Source organism: Triturus cristatus, chromosome 1_1 (genome assembly GCF_964204655.1).
Source record: "Triturus cristatus chromosome 1_1, aTriCri1.1, whole genome shotgun sequence".
Classification (NCBI taxonomy): Eukaryota; Metazoa; Chordata; class Amphibia; order Caudata; family Salamandridae; genus Triturus; species Triturus cristatus.
In genome coordinates this window covers 139,566,249-139,592,645 of record NC_140579.1, presented here as the reverse complement: position 1 = coordinate 139,592,645, position 26,397 = coordinate 139,566,249, and the positions used below count along the sequence as shown (strand labels likewise).

Sequence of the window (26,397 nt, the reverse complement as noted above, 5' to 3'; positions counted from 1 at the left end):
CTTTGGAGACAAAGCTCACCGGAAGATTTTGACTTTGTCAGTTGCCTTCATGACCCTGTTTTGTTTCCTCTCAAGAAGGCTAAAAGGGTCTTCACAAGGAACGGTAACATGTCTTTCTCCTTAGTCCTGCTACAGTAAGGAACATGATAACTAGAAATCCCAATGTGCTGAAACTGCCTTCACCATCGAGTAGTCACTAGTTCCAGGGAGGTCTCTTGCCATATGCACTGGTCGAATAGTGCTGCCACACACTCTACTGTGAAGGGTCAGAGGAGCTCTGGGCCTGCTTGGACCTCTCACAGTAACTATCCGATTTTAGCAAACAGAGCACTCAGCATCTCCCAGAGACTTTACAGAAGACGCCAAAAGCAGTCTGAAGAATTACAAGGGCCTCCAGCGCTTCACCGAAAAGATCTTCAACATTCAGAAGTATGGACCGATGAAGTGTGAGAGACAGGAGCGCAGTTTAAGGTTTTAAGTAACCCCACACCGTTCACATCTTTTGGAGGCAACCTCTTCCCACATACACCACTGCCTTTGCTGCTAGGCACAAGTCCATGTCCCTTCTCCATTCTCCGAATGCTGGTAGCCACAGGCTTGGCCAGCTCTGAGCCATGGCACTTTGTGCCACTGTAAGACCCTGAACAACAAACAGCTCTTGATATTCAGTTAGGTCCCACGGTCTGCATATTCCAAGTTCTATTGTGGATGAATCCATTTTGAACTGTAGTCCTAGAACAACCTCAACTTCTCTTTGACTCTTTGTCCAGTATTTATTAAGGATTAGGCAGTGCCATGTGGTGACATTAAAGGTGTCCTGCATCCCTCAGCCCTGCGGGCACTCACCATTCTTTTCTCTACCAAACGTCACCATCTGGACTCTCGAATAGTATATCCTATGCAGGACTTTAAACTGCACTAGTCTGAAGTTTGGCCAGATTGACTCCCGCCCCCCTACGGTGGTGCATTAAGGACCCTTCCCATTCTCCTTCCTCAAGTTTCCCCGTGTCCCTTTCTTAGTGTGCTCATACATCTCCCAGGTGTCTCTGCATGTTGGACGTTAGGGTTATGTTAGGGCGGAACAAAGACTACTTCGTCATTTCTGTATCCACCAGTCTAACAAATTTCAAGTGGAGATCCCTTTATTACAAATGAGCAGTCTCTTTTGAGCAAGTGGGTTTAACTAGATGGTGTCTGACTAGCTTGTAATCACTCATCAAATGATTCCTTTCTAATTTTGAGAATGGTATCCTGTCTGACTCGCCAATACATTTCCCCAGAGTCGAGATTCCTAAAGTGTCCAAGCCATGCAATCCCTTCAGGTCATCCAGACCCAGCAGTCTGTTTCCTACTCCCAGAGGTGTCTAGAGTGTTAGTTTCCCTTTCCATTCTACATCTCTTGTGGGTTTCTGCCACAAAATCACCACCACCTGTATGGCTGGTAGTAGTGTGTGTGTTGGTTGTCCTCCATTTAGCACGTAAGCATCCTTTCTTACTTAGGTCTTGTCTGTCAATTCTTAATTCTGGCTCTGTGAGGCAGAGACCCTCTTGTTCACTGCTGCTAGTCGGGTGGCCTCATAAAATCTCTTTACGGTTGGCAGTACCATTCCTCTAACAAAGGTACTTTTTTGTAAAGCTGTTAACTTTATTCGGGGTATTTTGTCTTCTATATTAGGGATCTCCATTTGGCATCCAATATTTAAAAAAGTCTGTCTGGTAGTTGATCGGGCGCATTCTGTAAGATGATTAAGAATTGCTGTAGCACCATCTTCTTGAATAGCACGCAAGACCCATCATGGACAGGGCAAGTCATGGGCACCTCAGTCTCCAATTCATTCAAAAGGGAGCCAGGCTATCAGGCTATGCATGTAGAATCCATCGGGATCACTGGACACCCAGATTCAGAGGTGTATTTAAGATGCCATTTTCCAATCTTGAGGGGCGAAGGGAGATATAGTGGTGGGTTCAATGTTTCCAGGGCGTACTACAAAGATCTCTCTCGATTTATACCAAACCCTGAATGTTTTCTATGGATACTGAACACTGATTTCAATATAGTCAAGTGATGCAAGTGGTCTGCGATATACAGCACAATGAGACCTGCGTGTAACGAGATTGTCTCAGTCATAGCATCATAGCATCACTGCCATCCACTCAGTAAAGCTATAGGAGTGGGGGCCAGGGTTAGCCTTACTTCTCTACCCTTCCTATTGAAAAGGTCACTCACTGAGCGCCATTTAACCGGATCGTTACTGAGGGCACACGGTACAACAGCCTGAGAGTAATGTATAACAGTCTGACCCAGGACAAAAAGTCCAGTCCAAAGCCCATCTTTCCAATATTGAAACAGACTCGGCGATTCGAAAGCCTGGAGTCAAGCGACTATAGGGCTCGAGGTTACATTACTCTCTCTACCTATGCCAAGTTGTTGTATAGTCTATGCAGGTTGAGTTTCAACGACCTCTGTGGCATAAATACAGATTGGTCTGGTTAAGTAAGTCTTGAGATAAATGGGGCCAGTGCATTCAACAACACTTTAGCTAATATTTTCATCTTGCATCCTCCACAAAATGGGGTAAAATAAGGAACAATCCTCAATATGGTTCCCAGATTTGAGCATCAATGCTGTCATAGCTGTCCTTAATTCTTGTGGCAGAATGCCTCGTACCCCGCCACCGCAAACATGTGGCACATTAATAAAGTGACCACTGGCAGCAACTGCTTGTAAAATTCCACCACCAGGAGCCCTGATGCTTCCTGTGGGATGTTAAATCAGTGTGGGTCTGTGATACTCTCTTCAAGGGACTTATTTGGCAGTGTTAAGTCACTATATGATGTAACTTTGTAATCTCCTACTGAGGAGGAGGAAGATGCAGGAGCAAGAGTATATTTTCTAGAGGTGGTTTTTATTGCCCAGTACATGTGTAATATTTATGTTCAGGGGTGGGGGATCCGACTAACTTCAAACACCAGTCCCACACTGCTTGCCTTCGTAAATGAACACACACCAACTGATGCGCAGCGATACAAAATGATTGTATCTTGAGGGCACACTGTACAACATAGTCCTAAACGTGAAGTCTCAAAAGTGCTAGGAAAAATTCAAGAAAAATTGAATCAACTCTTTTCAAACAAAAACCTGGGTCTGAAATGTCAGAATGGGATGTTCATGCAACAGCCATATTGTCCATTATGGGATCTGGTGAAGAGCTGAAACAAGGCATCCGTGTTTACTAGCAGACAGCATATGGCCGTGAGAGTTGAAGAGACAGAGCCACCTGACTTAATCCCCTTCGCCGGAAGAAACCAACACATCAACAGGTGTTCATAGGACACCAGCAGCTGGTGCCAGAGCTTTCCACATGGATGTTAGCAGGGGCGTACAGACTGTCCCCACGCCCCCACCAGGTCTGTGAGGTGGTCACGAATAGACATTTTCAATACTTTAGAACACATTAAATAAATACATATGAATGGTTACAATAGTGCTTTTCGGCATCATTACGGTGTACCTACTAGACAGGTTGAGAATCTGAGACAACTGGGAAGGAGACCCCTTACTTTCAGCTGCGCCAACTACTGCAGACTGTTCATATATATTGGTTCTTCCTCTGGTGCCTTGCGGTTTGTACGATGGGACAGGAGCGAAGTGCAGGGTCTTCCAATACAGAGTGCCATGTTCTAGGAAAGCTTCTTTGGTGATGCCACAAACGTTTTTCTGAACGGAAGCTTGGGTGCATAGGTGACGGTGTTAGGCAGGGTAAGTGTTTTTCGGCCTTCATTGCTCTGAACAAGCAAGGCTAAAACACCTTGGAAACGATGGAGGTTTTCCAGCCCAGGACACCCCCAGTCCCGGTTAGCAGTCTTAACCTAATCTCTTCTGCAAAGCAGGAACTGGTGGGGAGGTATAATTTCAGGATGCCTGTGTGAGAGGAAATGTGGGCACTGCCTCCACCACTTCCACAAGGGCAAGCAGCCATATTTTAGGTAGGGAGGGCAGGCCACAAGATCCATAGGGATCCTAGGTTTGTAATTCAGGTAAAGTTACAAAGGTAAATTCCATATTAAGCCTCAGGGGTGTTACATAACTGCTTTAAACTGTAAACGATCTATCTCCAACTCTGTTAAATCACGTGGGCTCACAATAGACAAAACCTGACCATGAAAGGCCACATCAGTGCCACAACAAAAAGTACCCACTGAAACACCTATAAAAAACAAAAAAATCAAATAAAATCAAACCCCTCCTCCCCTCGGAAGACCTAAAGACTGTAGTACAATCCTTATTCCTCTCCAAGCTGGACTACTGTAATGCAATGATCACTGGTACCCCAAAAAGCCGCTTTATCCCGATGAAATCTACACTCAACGCAGCAGTCAGACTCCTCTCCTGGGAGAGCTGCTATGATCACATCACACCCACACTTAAACTCCACTGGCTACCAATCGAAGCGAGAAGTATATTCAAAACAGCCTACATAACCCACAAAGCTCGCTACACTGAAAATCCAACCTACCTCGCAAATAAGCTATCAAAAACTGGCAGAAAGAGGCCTTCACAAAGCTATAAAACTTTACTTCTGATTCTGCCCAAATTTAAGAAAGAAAAATCATTCTCACGTTCGTTCTTTAGGGAATGCGCCTGGAATTTGGAATGCTCTTCCACAGGATCTACGGGACTACCAAACATTCCTACACTTCAGAAAAAAACTTAAATTACTTCTTCTCAACAAGTACCTGAACCATCCCACATAAAGTAATCGACTCTTGATACCCCTTAAATACCATCCTACAGCTGGAACTTCACTACCTCTGAAAATAACTGCGCATCAATTCCTCCTACCTCTGAAATAACCCACCATCGATATCGCCAAACGTTTTCGTCCGTCCACGACACCTAATGTACATTTTACCTGTATGCCTACTATCGTATGATTTGGCCTTGTATGCCTATTATTTTCTGTACATATGTATTCTGTGTAAATATTCTCTGCAAAGCATGTAAAGCATTCCAATACCTTCGGGCCAAGTTTGCGCTATACAAAACTTTAAAAAAAAAAATTTCACAAAATATCTGGTGGGTCTGTAACTGGCCCAGCACAGCTCAACCGTGGGACAAACAACCCCAATGCTCAATAATGTGGTGGTTGAGGGCAAGAAAAGCAGCATCAACGGTATGAACAGAAGGGAAGGTGAACAGAACAGTAGAGTTCTCAAATTGGCAAGGGACTATCAGGAGCAAAGGTTGCTGCATAAGGGATATACACAGGGGCCGGGCATGCGGAGGACTGTATCTCTAGGGTGAGGGTGTCCTCTTCGAGTGTTTAAAGCCACATCAGCTGTAAGAGCAGGTTGCGTTGTTGCCTGTGGTAGGGTGCCTGAGCAGTCTGCAAGGGTGGAGAGCAGGATGCCGAGTACTTAAGATTATGAGGTTACTGTGACAACCAGTGCAAGCATCTAACTCTCCCCCCATGCCCTTAAGTATCAACTCTACAGGCCAATATACCATCACAAATCGACAATGATGGAGGAAATGGTCTTGATTCACGTGATGACCACCACTACTGTCCGAGTGGGCCCGGTTTCCCAGAATGCCTTTTGTACCGCACTCACCAGCCGTTCCACTTTCTCCTGGTGCTTCTGCTCCATGGTCAGGAAGTCTACCTCGCCGAGCTTCAGGGGGTCCAGTGTGATGAGCTCTGGCTGCACCTATGAATGATAAGGAAAGATGAGCATAAGAAGAAGGAACTCGGCCGACAGGGTACGCTCCCCACCCTAGACCATGGCAGGACTGTTCCAATGTGCCCACACTGCCTCTTTGGCCTGGTGCACCTCGCTCCCTAACCTAAGTCCTGTCTGGAGCAGACCAGGATATCTCCACCCAGTAATGTGTGTTCGAGACTTACCACGTCCCAGTTCACTGACACTACAATGCCAATGAAGAGGAAATGCTCACCATCATTACCCCTGGATAACTCTTGCCTCGTCCGCTGTATCCAATCACCACCAGGACACGGCATTCGCTTCGTAGCCTAACTCTTATTTTGTGTCCTACTCCAGTCACCATTACAAGATGATACGCTTCTTCCACTGGCTAAATCCTGCAACACAATACAATACAATACAAGGTGCCATTCCCATTACGACGACATTAGGTCGCCCACTCAATACCTCTTGCACCATACTGCAACTGCTATACTGACGTAGTGTGCTCTGTTGCTTAGATTAAGCACAGCACTTAGTGGTGTACACTTCCATACAGTAAACCCTGCTTGGGGCACCATGCTTCCAGAAAGGAGGGGCAGTCCTCTACTAAAAAAATAACAGCTGCTAAGTGTATCATACACCCATTGACATCCGAGACAGCACTCTCACCTCCATGCACCAACTACTGCCTTGTTGACTACACTCCCTCTACCATCACAACATGGTGTGCCCTTCCCAATACACCGAGTCTGCCTGCCGCACAACAGCCCGACAAAGTGTGCTACTTTTCCCAGACTAGCCGCTGCCCTGTGCATAGCACCCAAACCTCAACAACAAGGAGCCATAAAAGCAACCCTTAGTGCACATTTTCCAACCCCAGACTAAGCCTGCCTATTGCACTACATTGCCACCGCGTTCCAGACAAGCTGTGGTGCCTTATTTTAGATCGAGCATGCCTGGAGTATAGAGCCCCAGCTGCCACACGAGTGCTTTCATTCCGGGTCCGATACCTGCATCGTGAGCTTCACTCCAATCACTGTGGTGGGCTACTTTACGTTGCTGAACTGCTTCCTGGGTCATCGTCCCAAACCATTTTGGCAGGGTGAGCACCTTCCCCATGCACTAAAACCCAAATAGTGCACTATATGATCACCTCCCTGGACTGGACATGTTGGTCTATGCGCTCCAAACAGAGGCACACATCGTGCACTTCCACCCCTTCCCACCCAAGATAAGCTCTCCTTCCTCAGAGTCCTCTATCAAAGCACTCACCTCTACATGGCAATGTGAGCTGCTTTCCATACTTTGATCTCGGTCTCGTCCGCCAAGCTCCTACTAGCCGCCCACAAGCACTCCCTGTGCAGCAGGACCCGCTGGCTTCAAGGTTGGCTTATATGATCCCATAAGCAAAGACCGTTCTCCTCCCGAAGGAGTCATCTGACCACTCACCTTCTCAAGCAGAGCCTTGACCTCCCACTCCTGGCGCTGCTTCTTGCTCTGGAAGGGATTGCTCTCCAAGGCGTCGAAGTTGGCCTCTCCGGCACCTGTAACACAAGTGAGGAGACCAGTGTATGAGGAGAGGGAAGCAACGGGTCTGTAGCAGGGCAATACGATGAGGGCACGCACAGCGATTAATGGTGGCTCCATGCTTCACAAGTGGGTGCAGCATACAATCAAAGGCAGTAACTTACTAATCCACGTTAGCGGAAACAAGGGGTGTACAAAAGGACTGACGTCTATAAACGTACACACGAGGGGCTTATGCAGGTAAGGAGAGTCCCGCATACATCGACGATGGAGGTACACGAGCATGAAGCCACACTAAGGACATGTGGTTCCATGCTCACAAGCTCAAATCAGGGACCTTAAATCGCAAAGATTTTATATGTGCATGAAACAAAGTCATGCTTGAGTGAGGGTGAAAAGGATTTATCTTACTAAAAGTAACATTGTGCCACTAAAAAGCAGTCTGTCATACGTCTAAACAGTACATTTCCAGAGTGAAATCACTGCTGATTACCGGATGTGCAACGCATTTTAATAATTCTTATTAATTTCTTCCAGAACTTCTTTTAACAGATTTAAAACAACAAGACTGAATTATGCAACAAATAATATAATCAGTGGAGCCAAAAATCTCACATTAGATCTTGCTAAGATAATTTATATTTAGTTTATTCACAGAGTTTTCATATGTAATATATTAACTAATATCTTACAGAAAGAACTAAACAGTATTCACAAATATCGGAAATGCTAATTTCTTCTTGTGTTACATTGGGGCTGCACTCATATACCACTGCCTAGCAAGCAGTCATTTGTGCACTTAAGCCCATTAGCTCAATTGTTTTAATCTCCCTATTTTAAAATAAAAATACAGAATCCACACAGTCCTTACATTTTTACTTTATCATAAGGGGTACAGCCAACATGTTTCGTTCCTCGCAGCAGGAACTTCTTCAGGACTACTGAATCCTGCCTTTTTATCCCAACAATACTGCATCTGCTTGAAGTAAAAGTAGAACAGTATATACTGATACCCACTGCTCTGTTCCTTACTGAAGCCCAAACCATCGCACCAATCGATTCTCCTATTTCATGGATGACAGCTCGAATAATGGTACTTAGATGGATGGCCTTGCAGCCCTAGACATTGGCGGATGTTACTCCCTGCTCCCAATGATTGGGCTTATCCAACCCCCTTTGCCTTGCTTTCGACTCTCAGGCACTACCAGTGCAGTGCGGAAAGATTTCGATTTTAAAGGGAATGACAGACTATTGACATCTCAAATCAGCTGCATAGTGTCCAAGTACATATCTTTTGTGTGGGCTGCGCCAGGCACATTCTGGGTGAATTTCACTATTTCCTGTAGGCAGACTACTGTGGTATGGTGCGGTTAACTTTGGGTTGTGCTGGGTCAACTGTGTGTGGACCACAAAGACCTCCTTTGGTGTTGGTTACACCCTGGATAAATCGTTGCTAATTCTGGATGGATCCAGTCATGCTATTGTATCAGTTACCAGACGACGTAAATCTGGGAAGCATCCGGTTGGCATATGCAAACGCGACCAGACCCCTCATACATCGCTCTGCTTCATGCAGTGTTTCAACGCAGTAATCGATACACACCTTTGCTGCACATACGGCACCAAAACTCCTCAGCAACACTTACCAATCTGGAAAGTGCTTTTGGCCTCGTAAGAGGCAGCAAAGCGCTGTTCACACACAACTGTATGTACTTCATATTTATTGATAAATGTTACCAGGTAAGGGAAATCCTGTCTCTCCCGTTCAGATATCTATTCATAACTGAAAGACCGATCTTGTCGAAACCTCTGCAACAAACATTTTAAAGTCACAAATTCCACCTTTTTTTTATGAAGCAACAAGTCCTGAAAAACGTCTGGGAGCAGTGCTGACACATTACCCCTTCATGCGACACTCAAATATAAGAATGTGCCCGTTGTACTTCAAACAGTGAACAGGTTTTTCCATTCGGAGACTGATTTTTGGTATCTATTAACCCTAGATATTAATGCCTTAACGATACTCCGAATACAACAATGGACACTGCAACCTGAGAAAAACTTTGTGTGATCATTTCATCATGCCCAGCCATGTCATAGTGGTTCAAGAGTTGTATGCTGCAACTGTCCCTGTTTCTAAATACTTAGCACCAAAGGGCCAGCTCGAAATGTTTGCCAGACAAGCTCTACGACCTGATGGGGAACACAGCCAAGGCACCCTTCAACATGCCTCCTGTTCAGTCTCTGTATGTACTGCAGAGCAGTTATGATGTTCAATGGTTTTCTATGGGGCAAAAATGCACCTCAAAACAGAAATGGCACTTTTCAAAAAGAATGCCCCTTTGGACTCTGGCCTGGCAGCCAGTTAAAATTGTACAAGCACCCAACCCTACCAATCGAGCCAGGAATCTCAGCGTGGTGGTAGACAAACAACTATTGATGACCAACTAAGTCAAAGCTGTGGCGTGATCCTGAGTCAGCACCCTCAAACTCCTCAAAAAGATTTTTAAGCAGCTCATACTACTGGAGAACAGTAACCCAGGTTCTGATAACCAGCAAACTAGACTACGGCAATGCTCTCTATGTGGGTAATCTCTGTCCACCCCAAACGTCTCCAGGTCATCTGCAATGCAGCAGCGAGACGTATGCTGGAACCAACCCCCCACACCCCAGACTCACATCACAAACCACCTCAAGAAACTGCAGTAGCTCCCAGTTCATAAACATTATGTTAATTTTAAATAAGCAATAGTGTGACATGAAATGTCATAAAAGTCGGGGGGGCGGAGCTAGCCGGACGCGTAAGCGCAGAGCTCCCGCTCTAAGCCCCAAACTATCCGACTACAGTATCCTGAACGGCGGAGCTGACGAGTTTGCTGGCGAGGGGGTTCCCTCCTGTACTGAGCTGCCTCACCTCGGATGCCCGGCGACAGCGAGCGGGGCCCGGAGAGTCGACAACGGCGGGCGCTGTACGGAGAGGCGGACTGGGCCGCGATCCCCGGGCTGTACTGTGGCTCTCCCCGCCGTGCGTCACGCGATGTGCGGCAGAATTGAAGGGGGAGGACCCGATCGGCCCGGTTCGTCTCCTGTGAGCCCGGGAGACGGCGGAGCAGCGGAGCCAAGTGCACCGGACACACGGGCGGAGGAGCGCGGACCCGTAGGGGGTGAGGAGAGTGAGTTGTGGTGTCTCCCCCCCCCTCCGGCTGGATTGCTGACTGGGCCCCCCGGCGGAGGCGGCTGCTCGCGCCGCGTGGAGCCCTTGCTACCCCCGGTGATTTGGACCCGGAGACTCCCCCGAGAAACATTTGCATCGGACGGCGGGGGAGGCAGGCGGTCTGGTGTGGGCCGCCCCCCCCTCTGGCTCCCCTGAGGATCGGCGCAGGCCGAGGGGCACCCGCGAGACGGCGGGGGAGCGCAGCGGTGACGGAACTGGGTGCCCGGGAGTCGTGGGCCCTTGCAGGCTGCCCGGGTGTTGGCGCTCTCCCCCCCCTGCACCCCAGGCGATAACCCGGGCCCGTGGAGTCCACAGAGTGATCGCCGCTCCTTCTTGCTCCGAGCTGTGCCTTGTTGCTGCGGCGCCCTCCTTCGCTGCCCCCTGCTTGACAGGAGGCTGGTGTCTGTGCCGTGGACGGACCGGTGGGCGACGGTGAGGGGCCGGAGGGCTCGATCTCTTGACCTGTGCTGCGGCCTGGCTGCGTGAGTTGGAGGGGCCACTGGGGCGATCGGGTGGATGGGAGCGGTCTGCTGCCGCAGCCCTTCTGTGTGTGGCCCTCGCGGATAGCAGTCACTGGTCGCTGCCCCTGGGGTGCCCTCCCGGTCCCGGATTGCGGCGGAGCACGTGGAGGAGCGTGGAACAGCTGTCCCGGGTAGGGAGCACCCCTCTCTCGCTCGGGCCTGCGGTGGCGATCGGACACTGGGAGTGGCACAGGCTGACCTACGACTCTGCGAGCTGACTGGTGACTGTGGCCGGGAAGAGACCAGAGAGTGGAATTGTGACTCGGAGTGGTCGGCGGCCCGGGCATTTGCGAGACGTGGTGGGGGTTACCTGTAGCGCGGCCCCCCTTGGATCAGGACTTTGCCCCGGAGTGGCGGACGCGCGGCGGCCGCTGACCCTCAGCGTCGCCATGGGCAAAAGCGATAAGACCCAGCACAAACTGTCTTTTGATCCCCGTAAGCCGAAGGGGCCCGATGAAGCACCGCCGGCGCGGCCTCCAGATGGAGCGTCCTCGGAGAGCTCTATGTGCGCCGACATCAAAGCAATGCTGGCGGCAATGGAAAAAGGGCTACAGGGCAGTCTGACCGCGATAGACACCAAGCTTGATGCGCTCACATACCGCATGGACCGCATGTCGGAACGAGTGGATAAGAATTCAGAGAGGCTGGATGCGTCCGAACAGAGAATAACGCAGGTGGAGGAGGCACAGACGGCATGGGACTCGGATCGCAGGCAATTCAGTAAACTACTGCAGGTCATTCAGGACAAGTCCGAAGATTTGGAGGCCCGTTCGAGGAGGTCGAACGTCCGCATCACCGGCGTGGCGGAGTCGACGCACACCGGGCGAATGGAACTCTTCGTTGAAAAACTGCTGCGGGCTCTGCTGGGAGAGGACGTGTTCTCCCCCATGTTTGTTGTCGAGAGAGCCCATCGTTCGTTGGGCCCTCGCCCCAAGCCTGGGGCGCCCGCAAGACCCATAATAGCAAAACTACTGAATTATAGGGACAGAGACACAGCCCTGCGGGTGGCAAGGGAAAAGGGGAAGCTGCAATATGAAGGGATGGACATCTCCATCTATCCCGACTTCACGGCGAAGGTCCAGGAGGAGCGCAGGCAGTTTGCACCCTACAAAAAACAACTCCGCGACTTGGGCCTGGACTATGCTATGTTATACCCGGCGAGGCTCCGGATCAACAGGCAGGGGCACTCGCACTTCTTCATGGATCCGAGGGAGCTGCAGCGATCCCTGAGGGAGTGGTCGAAGGAGCAACGGCGCGGGCTGCAGGACGGCGTCGACGCCCGGGCGGAGGCCTCCAGCCTGGGGGAGCAGGACTAGGTTGCTGGCAGTGGCCTCTGGATACGCTCTGCCTCCTGGCGGGGGGTTGCCGCCCTGTCGTGGGGGCAGCCGCTTCCCTGGCGGTGTCGTGGCTGCTGGAACATTGTCGGTGCGCAGGAGACGGCGACCACCCCGGAGGACTTTGAAGCTGCAGCTGGGTGAGAACTTTCTGATGTGTTGGGGGTGCCCTGGTGTCGAGGCCCTAGACTTGGAGGAGTGGTGGGGGCTGGTCTGCTTCCACTGACTGGTCAATGGCGGGATAGCTCTGCGGCCTTTATAACTGCGGGACTCTGGTTGGGGTGGTGCCTGGGGCTCACCGTGCGGGCCGGTCTACGAGACAAATGGGCTCCGGCCTAGATGACTAAATGGGGGCGCTTAGAGTGTGCCTTGCAAGCTTAGATAGGTGGGGTGGCTCGCCTCTGATGGGGGTCTTGGGGTCCCCCCTAGAACTATTGGAGGGGAGGCGATAATAGCTCGAGCTGTACTGAGACTTGGGGCTTAGGAGTGGGGGCACGGCTATATGGTGGACTGTTGAGAGTTTTAGGGTAGCTGTTCATCGGCGGCCCCTGCCCCAGCGCTGATAGCTTACATGGCCCCTCTGGGGGCTGGTTTGGGGATGGTTTTGTATGTTTGTTGTGGGGTAGGGAGGGGGGTGGTACTGGGGATCTGTCTGGCCAGGTTGGGGGCGGTCGGCTGTGGGAGGAGGGCTGGGAAGTTAGAGGGACGTTCTGTGGTTGGGAACTGTGATCCGCACTGTCTGCTGAGTGGCAAGTCTTCTGCCTTACTGCTGTATGGCTGTTTCAGGTTGTCTGGAGCCAAATGGTGGGCGGGGACTCCCGCCCAGCCCCTGCGCTGCAGCGGTTGCTGTATGTTTCTGCTGGGATGACTGGACTAGGAGAGCCGATGGGTGACACTGGCGAAGTGGCCATTAGGGCGTTGACGTGGAATGTTCGGGGGTTGAACGATTATCGCAAGCTCAGGAAAGTTTTGAATTATCTCCACCGGCATCACATTGACTTGGCACTACTTCAGGAGACCCACCTCCCTCTTACAAGTAAACTGTTAGCGGCGAAGGGGCTAGTGGGCAACAGCGCGGCGGCGGGCTTTACATCACACTCCAGAGGGGTGGTTACTTGGGTAAACCCACGATCGAACCTGCGGTTGACGTCGCTGACCACCGACCCGGACGGGCGTTACTTAATAGCGCGGTGGGCTGGGAAGGGCCATGACCTAATTGTAGTCAATGTGTACGGCCCCAATTACGACTCTCCTGAGTTCTATGATGCACTGGCGACACAATGCAGGCAACACGTGCACACTGGCATGGTATGGGGTGGTGACTTTAACTTTACATTCAATCCGGATTTGGACCGCTCCTCGGGGCCGGCACGCCGCCCGGCGACCGCCGCCCTACATATGCAGGCAGAATTAACCAGACTGGAAATGTTAGATGTCTGGCGGCATCGGCACCCGGGTAAAGGGGGCTTCACGCATTACTCGGCATTCCACGACGTGCATACCAGAATAGACTATTGGTTAGTGTCACGGTCATTGCTTGCGGGCATTAGGGGCTGCGAGGTCTTGCCGCGCACTTTGTCGGACCACTCCCCCCTTCTATTGGTAATGGCTACTCCGCACCGACGAGTACCGCCGTTCACGTGGCGGCTGCCGCCTTACTCACTGTTAGATGACGTGTTCCGGGGGGAACTGGCGGATGAAATAGAATCGTTCTTTGAGGTAAATTCAGGCTCAGTCCAGAGTTTCCAAACGGTGTGGGACTCGTTTAAGGCTTATATTCGCGGTGTTGCAATGACTATGCATTCTGGTGTGCTTAAGTCCATACGGCAGCGGCTGGGGGCTCTGGAGACGCAGATTGCGCGGTTGGAGGAGAGTCAGGGGATTTCTGCGGACCCTGAGGTAGCTGCGCGGCTGCAGAACCTGGTCACTGAGTTCAACAGTGAAGCGGACCGAGAGGTGCAACATATGGGAAAGTACGCCACGGCTCGTACCTACGGGGAGGGCGAGCGCCCGGGATCCTTACTTGCGGGGATACTCCGTAACGCTAGGCGACCCCTAGTCATCGACGAGCTCGTCACTGCCTCGGGCGATGTGATCACTGACGAGACGGGGATAATAGAAGAATTCAGGGCCTATTATGCTGGACTGTATAAATCTCAGTCCACTCACATGGAAGAGGAGATAGACGACTACCTCAGTTACATTAAAATGCCGTTTTTGTCCAACTCGCGGAGGGAATTCCTGGCGCTGCCCATACAAAAGGATGAGATTCTGGAGGCTCTGGGAGGTATGAGGGCGGGCACTGCCCCGGGAGCAGACGGGCTGACGGTGGCTTTTTATAAGGCCTTCCAGGACCAGCTCCTCCCGCACCTTATGACTCTTTTTGACGACATATGTCTTGAAGGCTGCATGCCTGACACGATGCGAGAGGCCCTGCTAGTTACCATTTTAAAACCCGGGAAACCCTCTAACCTGTGCGGTTCCTATAGGCCACTCTCCCTGATTAATGTCGATGCCAAGATATATGCTAAGGTGCTGGCCACGCGCTTAGCGCTACTGGTGCCGGAGCTCGTGGCGCCGGAGCAGGCAGGCTTTGTTCCATCCAGGAATCTCACGTAAAATCTCCGCACGGTCCTTGGAGTCATGCAGCATGTGCGCCCAGAGAGTAAGGCCTTAGCGCTCTTCCTGGATATGGAGAAAGCGTTTGATTCAGTGGAATGGCCGTTTATGGTGAGGGTATTGAGGAAACTTGGACTGGGAGAGCCTTTTTTGCAGATGCTTGGAGCATTGTATTTTAGGCCCACTGCCCGGCTGCGCCTCGGAGACCGAGTCACGGAGGCGTTTGCAATCTCCAGGGGGACCAGGCAGGGTTGCCCTCTATCCCCACTCCTATATGCGCTGGTGGCGGAACCTTTAGCGTGCGCAATAAGAGAATACCACAGATTCGAGGGCATTAACTTTCCCTCCTATAAGATTGGTATTTCCACCTACGCGGACGATACGCTGCTGTACATCCGAGACCCGGAGGAGAATCTCGCTTCCATCTTGCGGGAGGTGGTCCGGTTTGGGGCGCTGTCGGGCCTCAAGGTCAACTGGAACAAGTCGCTGGCTTTCCCGTTGACTCCGGCTACATTGCCATTCCCTATGGAATACCCTTTGCAGTGGACAACGGACTCAATCCGCTACTTGGGGATTCGGCTGCACAGGGACTCGGAGGTCTTGCTGAGGGAAAACTATGGAGTAGCTTATTCCAAACTTGTAGACGAGGTGGAGGAGTGGAACAGGCTCCCTTTGTCGCTAATGGGCAGAATTGCCATCATGAAAATGGTCGTCCTACCGCGATTTCTGTTCCTTTTCAACAACATCCCTATAGTGCTCCCCAAGACCTTCTTTGCACAGTTGACTCAGACCCTGACTCGACTGGCCTGGGGTGGTAAACAACCTAGAGTCCAGTGGAAAGTGCTGACGCTGCCCTACGAGATGGGGGGGCTCGGAGCTCCGGACCTAGAAAGTTACTACAGAGTGGCACAGGCGTCCCATTTGCATACGTGGATACATGCCAAACCAGATATTCCGCATGTGTTACTGGAGCGCTTGTTTGCGGATCCGCTCCCTCTCCCGGCGACGGTCTTTCTGCCTGTGGATCGTAGGGTGGGACTGTTGGACTCGCTCAGAGCCACAAACCACGCATGGGGTGCGGTTATGAGGGCGCAAGGCCGCGATCTCTTATACTCCCCGTTGATGCGGGTGGAGTGGGCAGCTTGGCTCCCCCCTCTGCGGGAAGCAGGGGTGAAGCGGGCGCTGAGTGATTTGGGAATAGTTAGGATGGCGGACCTGTTTCAGGGCGGAGTGGCCAAGACACTGGAGAGTGTCGTCTCGACTCAGCCAGAGATCACGTTACTCCAGCGCTTTCAATTTCATAGGGTCCGTGGCGCGTTGCTGTCTCTGTTGGGGCCGTGCGGGGAGGAACCCCCTGAAATCCCGGAACTTTCCTATGTTATCAAAACTGCGGCGCCGTCCAAATTGGTCTCGACCCTCAAAAAACTTGGTGACCAGCAAAGGGTGCATCAGTGCTCTGCAGCGCGGCGAGACTGGCAGACGGATCTTGAAATGGACATTTCGGATGAGATGTGGAAGTACTGCTGTTCTAGCACTAAAAAGGTTTCCTTGAATGGTCGACACCGATTGATACATTTTAAGTTTTTACAGCGGGTCTATTACACCCCTGAAAGACTGCATAGGTACGGGTTGCGCCCCACGGCGGAGTGCGAGCGCTGTCATGTCCCCGTGGCTGACTTCCTGCACATGGCCTGGCTTTGCCCAGGTGTGGCCCGGTTCTGGACGGCGGTGTTTCGGGAATTGAGCCAGATTCTGGAAAAAGAGATCCCCCCCTAATCCGGCTTTGGCGCTGCTGGGCTACTCCAGGCCTCTCCCGCTGGCGCTGCGGCGTCTGACGGACATGGCGTTATTGATCGTGCGACGCGTCGTGGCGGCCTGCTGGATGAGAGGGCCGCTTCCTACTAAGAAACGATGGGTTAGAGATATGCTGTATTGCAGCACGCAGGCGGAAACGTATAGCGAACTGTTACCCCCTAAGAGTCGCCCCAAGAACTTTTGGGCGCTGTATAGAACATACCTGACTGCCGGAGACCCCGAGGCAGCTGGTCAGGGGGAGACACAAAGTGAAGCCCCAGGTGCGCACAGAGGGACGGTGGGGGGCGCGACACAAGAATAGGACTCTATTGTGGTGTGATGGGCTATGATGTCAGTGCACCGACTGGGATGGATGCTGGTCGGTGGGAGGGGAGCTGGGGTGCCCTCCGACCACGGCTTGCGCTTCTTAGCAGTGTGCAAGTGAGACGTGAACGAGAGTTGCAGGGTTGGAATGGCCTGAAAGCGAGGGGCGCAGTGGCTGGTCAGATTTTGGCGTCTGGGCTTGCGAAAGCGTGTACATGCAGAAGCAACGAAGGAGGAGACAGTGGAATGGTGGCGGGTGGGGTGGGGGGGCGGGCGTTGAGATATGGTTTACAAAATCTTAGGAGCTTGACCAGACTTGCGGTAGAGGTTGGACAACGGAGTGTTGGTCATGCGGGCATGTCAGACTACTGTGCAGGCTGGGGGCAAATACGTCTTTCACTCTTCTGTAGTGATTCAGTCTGGACTGCTTGATGTCATGTTATTATTGCAATGCCGCCGGTCCTCTGGGATGTCGGCTAAATGGCTGTGTGAGAGACACCGGATCGGTTCAGATGAGCTCGCGGGAGCAACTCATTGTAATAGGTGTCTACGGCGGTCTGATATGTCCATTTACTATATCTCAATAAAGGTTTTCAAAAAAAAAAAAAATGTCATAAAAGTCAAGATTTTCATGTATAAGAGGTAAAGCAAAACACTTTCCATAAATTTTCATGAAGGTTTTAAAAAAAAGAAGTATTTTGCGCACCTCTTCCTGATCCTCTCAACTGTACACACAAAGATAATATGACCAATCTGTAAATTTGCATGAACCTATAATCTTTCTTGTGGACTATAGATCTGGCTTTAAGACACTGCACTAGTCCCACCATGCACCTCGGCGATATGGTCAGACGCTCTAGGAAATACGTCAGCGGGGGTCTCAAGGAGCACAAAACACCATGAGACGTGTGAAAGAAGATGGAGGTGGAAACATTCTTTAGAAACAAAAACTCTCTCTCACAGCTAAACAATGTCATTCAGCATTAGTGATGCCAACAAGGACTTACTGTTCCCAACATGTAGCACAGGCAAGAGGCGCTCGAAAGGAATATTTACAAGTTATTGAAGAATTTTGAGATGCTGACCTGATGCTTTTGGATAAACAGCTCTTCTGATCTACGCGTTGTGTGAATGCCTTGGTGTCGTCTTCCGAGTCAAAGCATTTACTGTTACCATTTCAGAAAAGCGAGCTTCATCTCACCCCTAATTCTTATCTGAGGTCTAACCTCCATCCACCAACATTCTGCACAGTTACATTTCTCCCTCTTTCTTAACCATTATAATATTTAATCAAATTGTAAGCCAGCCAACTGGTGAATTCTGTCTGCATTACACGCCTGTAACGCTCATCATGATCTCTTCATCAGATGGTTTCATGTTTTGGGCTCATGCCAATTTCTTGGTTTCTTTAGGATTCTTCTATTGAGGCCGGACAACATGAAAACACACGCGCATCACTGTGTATTTCTCTCGCTCCTTTCCCCGTAGGTCCATGCTGCTGTCTGTCAGAGCATTAATTCCACATTGCGTTAATCAGCTTTACGTAGGGCACTGGGAAGGGCTGCGATTGTGTTGCCGAGTCAGAGGGCCCAGACAATATTAAAGATAACTATCACTACTTAATCTCCCATGTCTTAAACTGGCAATAACTTAAGAAAATCCTCACATTTAATATTTGGAAACATTGGTTCTGGTATACTTCAAATCTCAGCTTCACCTCCTATATCTTCTACTTTATTGTCCTACATTTCAATAGCATTAAAGTCGCCCCATCCCCACAACCAAGTCATACTCAACGGGGCGCCATCTATCCTACAGCATTTAACAAAAGTCACGCAAAATAAATTCTCTGGAGGTAAGTAACCAACTACTGGTATTGTAACGGTCCTACTGATATTGTGCAGAGCGCGGGAATGAAGACACAATTTCAGTACGCATTCTAAGTAAGTTTCAACGGTACTGCAGATAATAAGATTATAGTTTTTACTAAGGCTGCAAATGACTCCTTTGAGCTGCCACAAACTAGAGTTTGCTGACAAATTGGTAAATAGAGATGGAAATGTAGATGGAAATAGCAGGTACTCCAAGACTGGTGGATACAGGGTCTGTCCAGAGTCACTGGAATTATGTGGCAGTACAAAAACAAATTATGCAGCACAGGGATTAAACTGGATCAAATAAAGGCAAATGAGGTGGCCCCTTTAATTTCCTATTTTGTTACATTGACACCCATAGATACTAAAGGGATTCAAATACTAAGCAAAATACAAAGTTTTAAAACAAATGAAAGGAAAGCCTATACTTTCACCAGATTCTACTGAACATATTGTTCACGTGGAATTGCAGGAACACCATTTTAACACAGTTGCTTTTAACTTAGAGTAAAATAGTTTGTGTAAATTATTAAATGTTCCACTCAGCAGAAAACAAGCCCACTTGTGCACTTTCATTGTGCATAACCCATATATGCTTCGGTGTAGTTAGGATTTATTTTACCCGGTCTGTGCATTTTGGCACAAGAGAAACACAGATTTCCATGAAGACACACTTGTGGAACAGAATTCGGAAATGTGTAGGTATCTTATTAGGAGGCAGGGTATGGTTCAAGAGATCAGACCTTAAAACAGAAGTACGTTGTGCAGTATTATTCTGTGAGCAGAGTGCCTCCTGAATGAAGTGCTGTTTTGACAAGTGTCGGAGGTGTAACATGAATTTGCTCAAAAAGTGCTGCACTGCCATAGAATGTTTTGTTTCAATCATTGCTTACACCTTGGTTAAATTACCTTTAAATAGGTCAGAAATGTGTTAAGTGACAAAAGCCATTTCTGAGTTCAGCAATTGGATATGTAAACACCATCTGTGCAAACGTTACTTCTCATTGCTACTAGTTTCTGAATCCAGTGATCAACACATGAAAGGTGAGCAGCAAACCTATGCAAAGTGACTGCCATCATCAGCGTTACCTATGCAGAGTGACTGCCATCATCAGCGTTGCACCCTGTGTGATCAACAAACCTATGCAAAGTGAGTGCCATCATCAGCGTTGCACCCTGTGTGATCAACAAACCTATGCAAAGTGACTGCCATCATCAGCGTTGCGCCCTGTGTGATCAACAAACCTGTGCAAAGTGACAGCCATCATCAGCGTTACCTATGCAAAGAGGCTGCCATCATCAGCGTTGCACCCTGTGTGATCAACAAACCTATGCAAAGTGACTGCCATCATCAGCGTTGCACCCTGTGTGATCAACAAACCTATGCAAAGCGAGTGCCATCATCAGCGTTGCACCCTGTGTGATCAACAAACCTATGCAAAGTGACTGCCATCATCAGCGTTGCGCCCTGTGTGATCAACAAACCTGTGCAAAGTGACAGCCATCATCAGCGTTACCTATGCAAAGAGGCTGCCATCATCAGCGTTGCACCCTGTGTGATCAACAAACCTATGCAAAGTGACTGCCATCATCAGCGTTGCACCCTGTGTGATCAACAAACCTATGCAAAGTGAGTGCCATCATCAGCGTTGCACCCTGTGTGATCAACAAACCTATGCAAAGTGACTGCCATCATCAGCGTTGCGCCCTGTGTGATCAACAAACCTGTGCAAAGTGACAGCCATCATCAGCGTTACCTATGCAAAGAGGCTGCCATCATCAGCGTTGCACCCTGTGTGATCAACAAACCTATGCAAAGTGACTGCCATCATCAGCGTTGCACCCTGTGTGATCAACAAACCTATGCAAAGTGAGTGCCATCATCAGCGTTGCACCCTGTGTGATCAACAAACCTATGCAAAGTGACTGCCATCATCAGCGTTGCGCCCTGTGTGATCAACAAACCTGTGCAAAGTGACAGCCATCATCAGCGTTACCTATGCAAAGAGGCTGCTATCATCAGCGTTGCACCCTGTGTGATCAAACGTATGCAAAGTGACTGCCATCATCAGCGTTACCTATGCAAAGAGACTGCCATCATCAGCGTTGCACCCTGTGTGATCAACAAACCTATGCAAAGTGACTGCCATCATCAGCGTTGCACCCTGTGTGATCAAACGTATGCAAAGTGACAGCCATCATCAGCGTTACCTATGCAAAGAGGCTGCTATCATCAGCGTTGCACCCTGTGTGATCAAACGTATGCATAGTGACTGCCATCATCAGCGTTACCTATGCAAAGAGACTGCCATCATCAGCGTTGCACCCTGTGTGATCAACAAACCTATGCAAAGTGACTGCCATCATCAGCGTTGCACCCTGTGTGATCAAACGTATGCAAAGTGACTGCCATCATCAGCGTTACCTATGCAAAGAGACTGCCATCATCAGCGTTGCACCCTGTGCAGTGTTTTTTTATAGTAACATTTGCTTTGTGCCACAAAATTTGTTTTTCTGTTGAAAGTTTGCTGCAGAGGGTGAATATGTGCAAAACATGAACAAAATCCATAATCACAAGGATAATGGTGCAGGCATCCTATCACGTTTTTCCAATGGCCTCGACTTTAATGTCTTAGGTAAAGAAGTCAATAGTTCCTTTATCAGTAAAACAATTAAATGTCACAGAACGAGGCTTTCAGGCTGAAAGTCAAGTCTTGGGGACTTCTTGAATCATAGATAGTTCTTGAGCATTTATCGAGTATTCCGAAAGAATTTCCAGAGGTTATTCATTGGACTAAACACAACAGTCATGGCCATCACTTCTAAATGTAGGAACAGAGACAGGATGATTGGATGTGAGGCTGAGAAGATAGGAGATATTTCCTAAAGCCAATGAGGACTATGCTTCAAAGGTCATACAAAATAAAGACTAGAATTGAACCTCCCGCAGACAGGAAGGAAGCAGAGGGCATCTAGGCTGGGTTGTGTTTTCACTTTTATTGATAGTAAAGACAGGTTAGCTACTGCCTTCTGGGCTCTTTGCAATCTGTAACTTGTGACACGGTGAGAAAAAGCAATGAGAGGCGGGACTTTCTGCACAGTTTTCAGTTTAAGGCTGGGGTCCATAAACTCATTCGTTGAACAAAAGAGCAATCCGTATCCGTGCGTACATCCAGATTTTGACTGGGTCTAACTTTAGTATCATGCGCATACGGAAGTGATGACAGCCCAAATAACAAATCAGCGATGCAAACAAAACAAATAAAAATGTGACGAGGCAGAGCTAGTGTCTAACATCTGGCAAACTTACACTAGAAAGACGAATGAGGACTAAAGCCCTTGATACCCAAATCCTAAAGATATGTTACAACAACGTAAACACTGTACTTCGATCATATGTTTTTTTACTAGGAAACGTTATGTTTCACACAGACAGTCTATTTAACGTTGGGGTGGATTCCTGAAGGTATACAGGAGCATGTGAAGTTATATTCCTGTAGTTCTCTTTGACGTGCTCTTGCATGCCTTTGTGAACTGGCCTCCAAACACTTAAAATAGGACTAAAATAGGATATATTAACCCCTTCAGTGCCACGCCCTTTCCCCCTCCTGTGCCGGGTGTTGCATTAGTGGGTGGGGTTCATGACGAGATAGTCTCGTCATGGGCACAGCGCGACCGTGCTCCATGACGAGACTATCTCGTCATGGGCACAGAAGAGGTTAATACACAATTCGTGGAAAGGGAAAAAGACTGTGCCTTCTTTGCACTTTCACTAATAGTGTCTTAGATGTTTCAAGGCAGACTCACCAAAGGATAGGAGTATGTAAAATACTCCTGTAATGCTACTTTCACACTCAAATGCTCGTGAATCAGCCTCTTAGTTTTTATTTACTTTAGGAGCTTTATAAAGAGCTAAACACCACCAAGGTTACGTTCGAGCGTTGTATCAAGGAGTAAGACATGGCAATGGAAGGTTTGAGAATATGGGACTGCGACTTGAGCCAGACGAGAAGCAGGAGCTGCAACCTGGCGATCTTCAGTCACTCCCATGAAAGCGTTAAACGTAACAGAAGGCCTGTTTAAGACATTTGGTTTACAGGAGTTTCTTAAATTTAAATGTGACAAGGTATGTTTTGCCCAAGTGGTCCCAATTTGCCCACTTGGATACATAGATGGTTTGCACTTAGAAAAGTAGACTCAAGAAACACTAACTTCGCTTGGCCAGGTGTAAATGGAGATGAACACCCAGTGCTGATGATACAGGGGTGCTGGCTATCTCAGGAACTACAGCTCTTTAGGAAAAATACCAAAATGACACTTCGAGGTTTCTCTGCATCAAAAACTTTCATGGAACTTTTCAAAGTTATTGGCAAATTGTACTTGCCCAACGCCACTAACTGTCCTGAATTATGCAGGATTTCTTACAATGTATGTGTGTCTAAAGCTGTTAAAATATCAGTCCCACCTTTGAAACAAAAAGCCTAACATTCCACCAGTAGTGGTGGCAGTCTATCCAAAGCTTCTCCTGCTCTGAACAAGCCCCGGCTCATCTCATGGTCCATGGCCTGCTCTCACTAAAAATAAGGATCATTGCTTCGTACCTCAGCGATCAGGTGAACCGCTCCTTCTGGTCTGCTACTGTGCTACCCATTCTTAAGGCTATCATGGTAATCTCACCGCTGAAGAAGGGTAACTGGCATTTGACGGATCTAACCAAATTCTGTCCCATTTCTCAATCTCATACTGTCTGAATATTTGTGGCTAGCAGCCAAACTACAAGACACGGATATCAGCGACACCTTGATTCACGGCCGGGTGCGAGCAGCGAACTGGCGATCCTTGGTCTGAGATGCTCTACGGATGGAGGGGAATGCAGCGTTCTCAGAGCCAGGATTTTAATAAATCCAATGACATCATCCTCAGCCAAGTGCCCCAGGCCATGATTGGTGGAACAGGCCTCCGAGTCTGGCCGCTTCCATAAAACATTACGCACAAGAGTTATGCCCTAGCACAAGTATATGAAGTGTCGAATCATTGTGCTCTAGGAACATATGATCTTGCCTTCCATTCGTCCTGAGGTGGCCACAAATTGCCAGAGTCGAAATACCGATAGCTTTGAATTTGAAAGAGTTTTTGTTTATGAAATGGGGTAATTAATTTAAAACGCAAGGCCAAGTAATAAAATGGAGGGTTCTTAGTTTCGCTCTCTGCAATCTAGACTACCTCCAGGTGGATTATGAACTAATTAACAAGAAAAGCCAACACGTTTTATACTGTCACCGAAGGACAAGGAACAAAAAAACAAGCATTGGCATAGCCAATAGGTCTCGCCTTTGGGACCTTATAAGTATTTAGTTATGCAGTACAATATCCTTTGTGCAACAACATCAACTGATACATGGCTAAACACTTATAAAGGTCCAAAGGAGAGACCTATTGGCTATGCCAATGCTTGTTTTTCATACCATGTATGCTTTCTAGAAATAGCTCGCCCTATATTACACTTTTACATTGTTGTTTTTATATCAGACATATACATGCTAATCACTTTTCTTTAGACATTGCATAGCTCTGAGGCCTACATCAGCAACTTAAGTAGGACCCCAACACACTACATGTAATGAAATTCCGCTTCCTGAATTATTTTTCGCTTTCACGTTATAACTCCCTGGTACAATCCTCCACGCCCCCCCTACCTTTACCCCCCACCCCCACCCCACTGTCCTACCCGTGTTAATTTTCCTTACAGCTGCACCCTGTTGGGTCTTTAATGAAATAATTATCAAGTGGCCAACAAATTTGCTTTTCCAAGGTTATTGCAGCCACAGTCTCAAACGGCTTAACTAGCTGAAAATAAAAGTCGTATTTACTTAGAACCGTAAATATTTGTGCCTATTAACTTATCATAAGCAACAGACACCAAAATAATGCAAGCATCCAAAACCCTCATTTAACAAATAAATATCTCGTCGCTACATTTACTGGTATGTAACTTCCTAGATTCACATAGCGCTTTCACTTTAACAAACCGCAGCACTTTATTCCCTGGTATATGACTTTTTAGATTACAGCGCTTTCACTTCAACAAAACGTGGCACTATATACTCTGGTATGTAAATTTTTTGATATTTTGCTCTTACACTTTAGCAAACCGCAGCGCTACACACTACGGTGTGTGACTTCATAAATCCCCATGGCACTTTACATTTACCAAATCGCGGCGCTTCATTCACCCTATGGGACTTTTTATATCTTCACATCTTCACACCACATTCACTTTAGCAACACCAGATATTATTTCAAGTTCATTCATGGTAGATTACTGCCTGGTGATATTTGTCTCACCTACCTATATACAACGCCCTTTAACCCTACAATCATTAGTGCTATAGCATATACCAGTATATTCAATCAATCAAACAACAGTTATAGAGCGCACTACATTCCCGTGAGGGTCTTGAGGCACAGGGGGGGGGGGGGGGGGGGGGGAAACACTACTGATCAAACAGCCAGGTCTTGAGTAGCCTCTGGCGGTTGGGGGTGTAGAAGGAAAGTAGTTTGTTAAGGTAGGCTGGGCCGGTCTTGTGGAGTGCCTTGTGTGCGTGGGTGAGGAGCTTGAAGGTGATCCTCTTGTTGACGGGCAGCCAGTGCAGGTTTCTCAGGTGGGGGGTGATGTGGCCGTGGCGTTGTATGTCAAGGATCAGTATTCATATACAATCGCTGCCATATCTCGTACGAAAAACCAATATAAGCCACATCTCACCAGTCGTTTTGGTTGCTTATGCAATGTTTTAGAGGCAGCAATATCAATGGTGTGTGTTTGTGTGTGCGTAATTCTATGGAACATGTGTGCGTACGCGACAGAAAACAGCAAGGAAGCTTGTGTGTACTCATTGCAATGTTTACGAGGCAGGAGGAATTTTTTGTGCCGTAGCAATAGAAGCTAAGATAGTTGATATTTGTGCTTTTGCCAATAGAGCACTGAAAAAATAACATATTCCTTGGTGTTAAAAAAACTTCAAACGCTTGTCCCAACGCTGTATTCACTGGTGTGTGACTTCTAAAAATACATGGCACTATCACTTTAACAGGACGCAGTCCTTATTCTCTAATATATCACTGCTTACATCTTTTAGCGCTTTTACTTTAACAAATTTCGGTCCTATATTCTCGAAGGGTACCTTCTTAAATATCCATAGCGCTTACACTTTGACAAACCGCGGCGCTTCTTAGTTCGCTATATGACTTTCTACATCTTCGAGGCGCTTTCCCTGTAAACACCAGCCATCGTTTCAAGTTAATTCATGGTCGAGTTTTGCCTAATGCTTTACCCCACAGCTATCTATATACAGCGCCCTTTAACACCAGTTATGTTAGCGTAATAGCATTATTGGTATATGCAAATACAATACAATACCTGCCATACCAGACAAAGGAAACAACACGGGCCGCATCTCTCCACTCTATTCCCTTCTGCTTCTGCA

At 48.4% G+C, this 26,397-nt stretch overlaps 1 protein-coding gene across 1 annotated transcript in view; it reads right to left on the bottom strand.

Annotated features, from left to right (window-relative positions):
- The window catches only part of WDR46 (WD repeat domain 46), a 73,671-nt gene that overhangs the window by 8,399 nt on the left and 38,875 nt on the right, over positions 1 to 26,397 (bottom strand). The window contains exons 13-14 of the mRNA XM_085620437.1: positions 7,156 to 7,250; positions 5,614 to 5,709 (exon numbers count right to left, since the gene is read on the bottom strand). Coding sequence (XP_085476563.1) covers positions 5,614 to 5,709; positions 7,156 to 7,250 — 191 coding nt within the window. The remainder of the gene's footprint in view (positions 1 to 5,613; positions 5,710 to 7,155; positions 7,251 to 26,397) is intronic.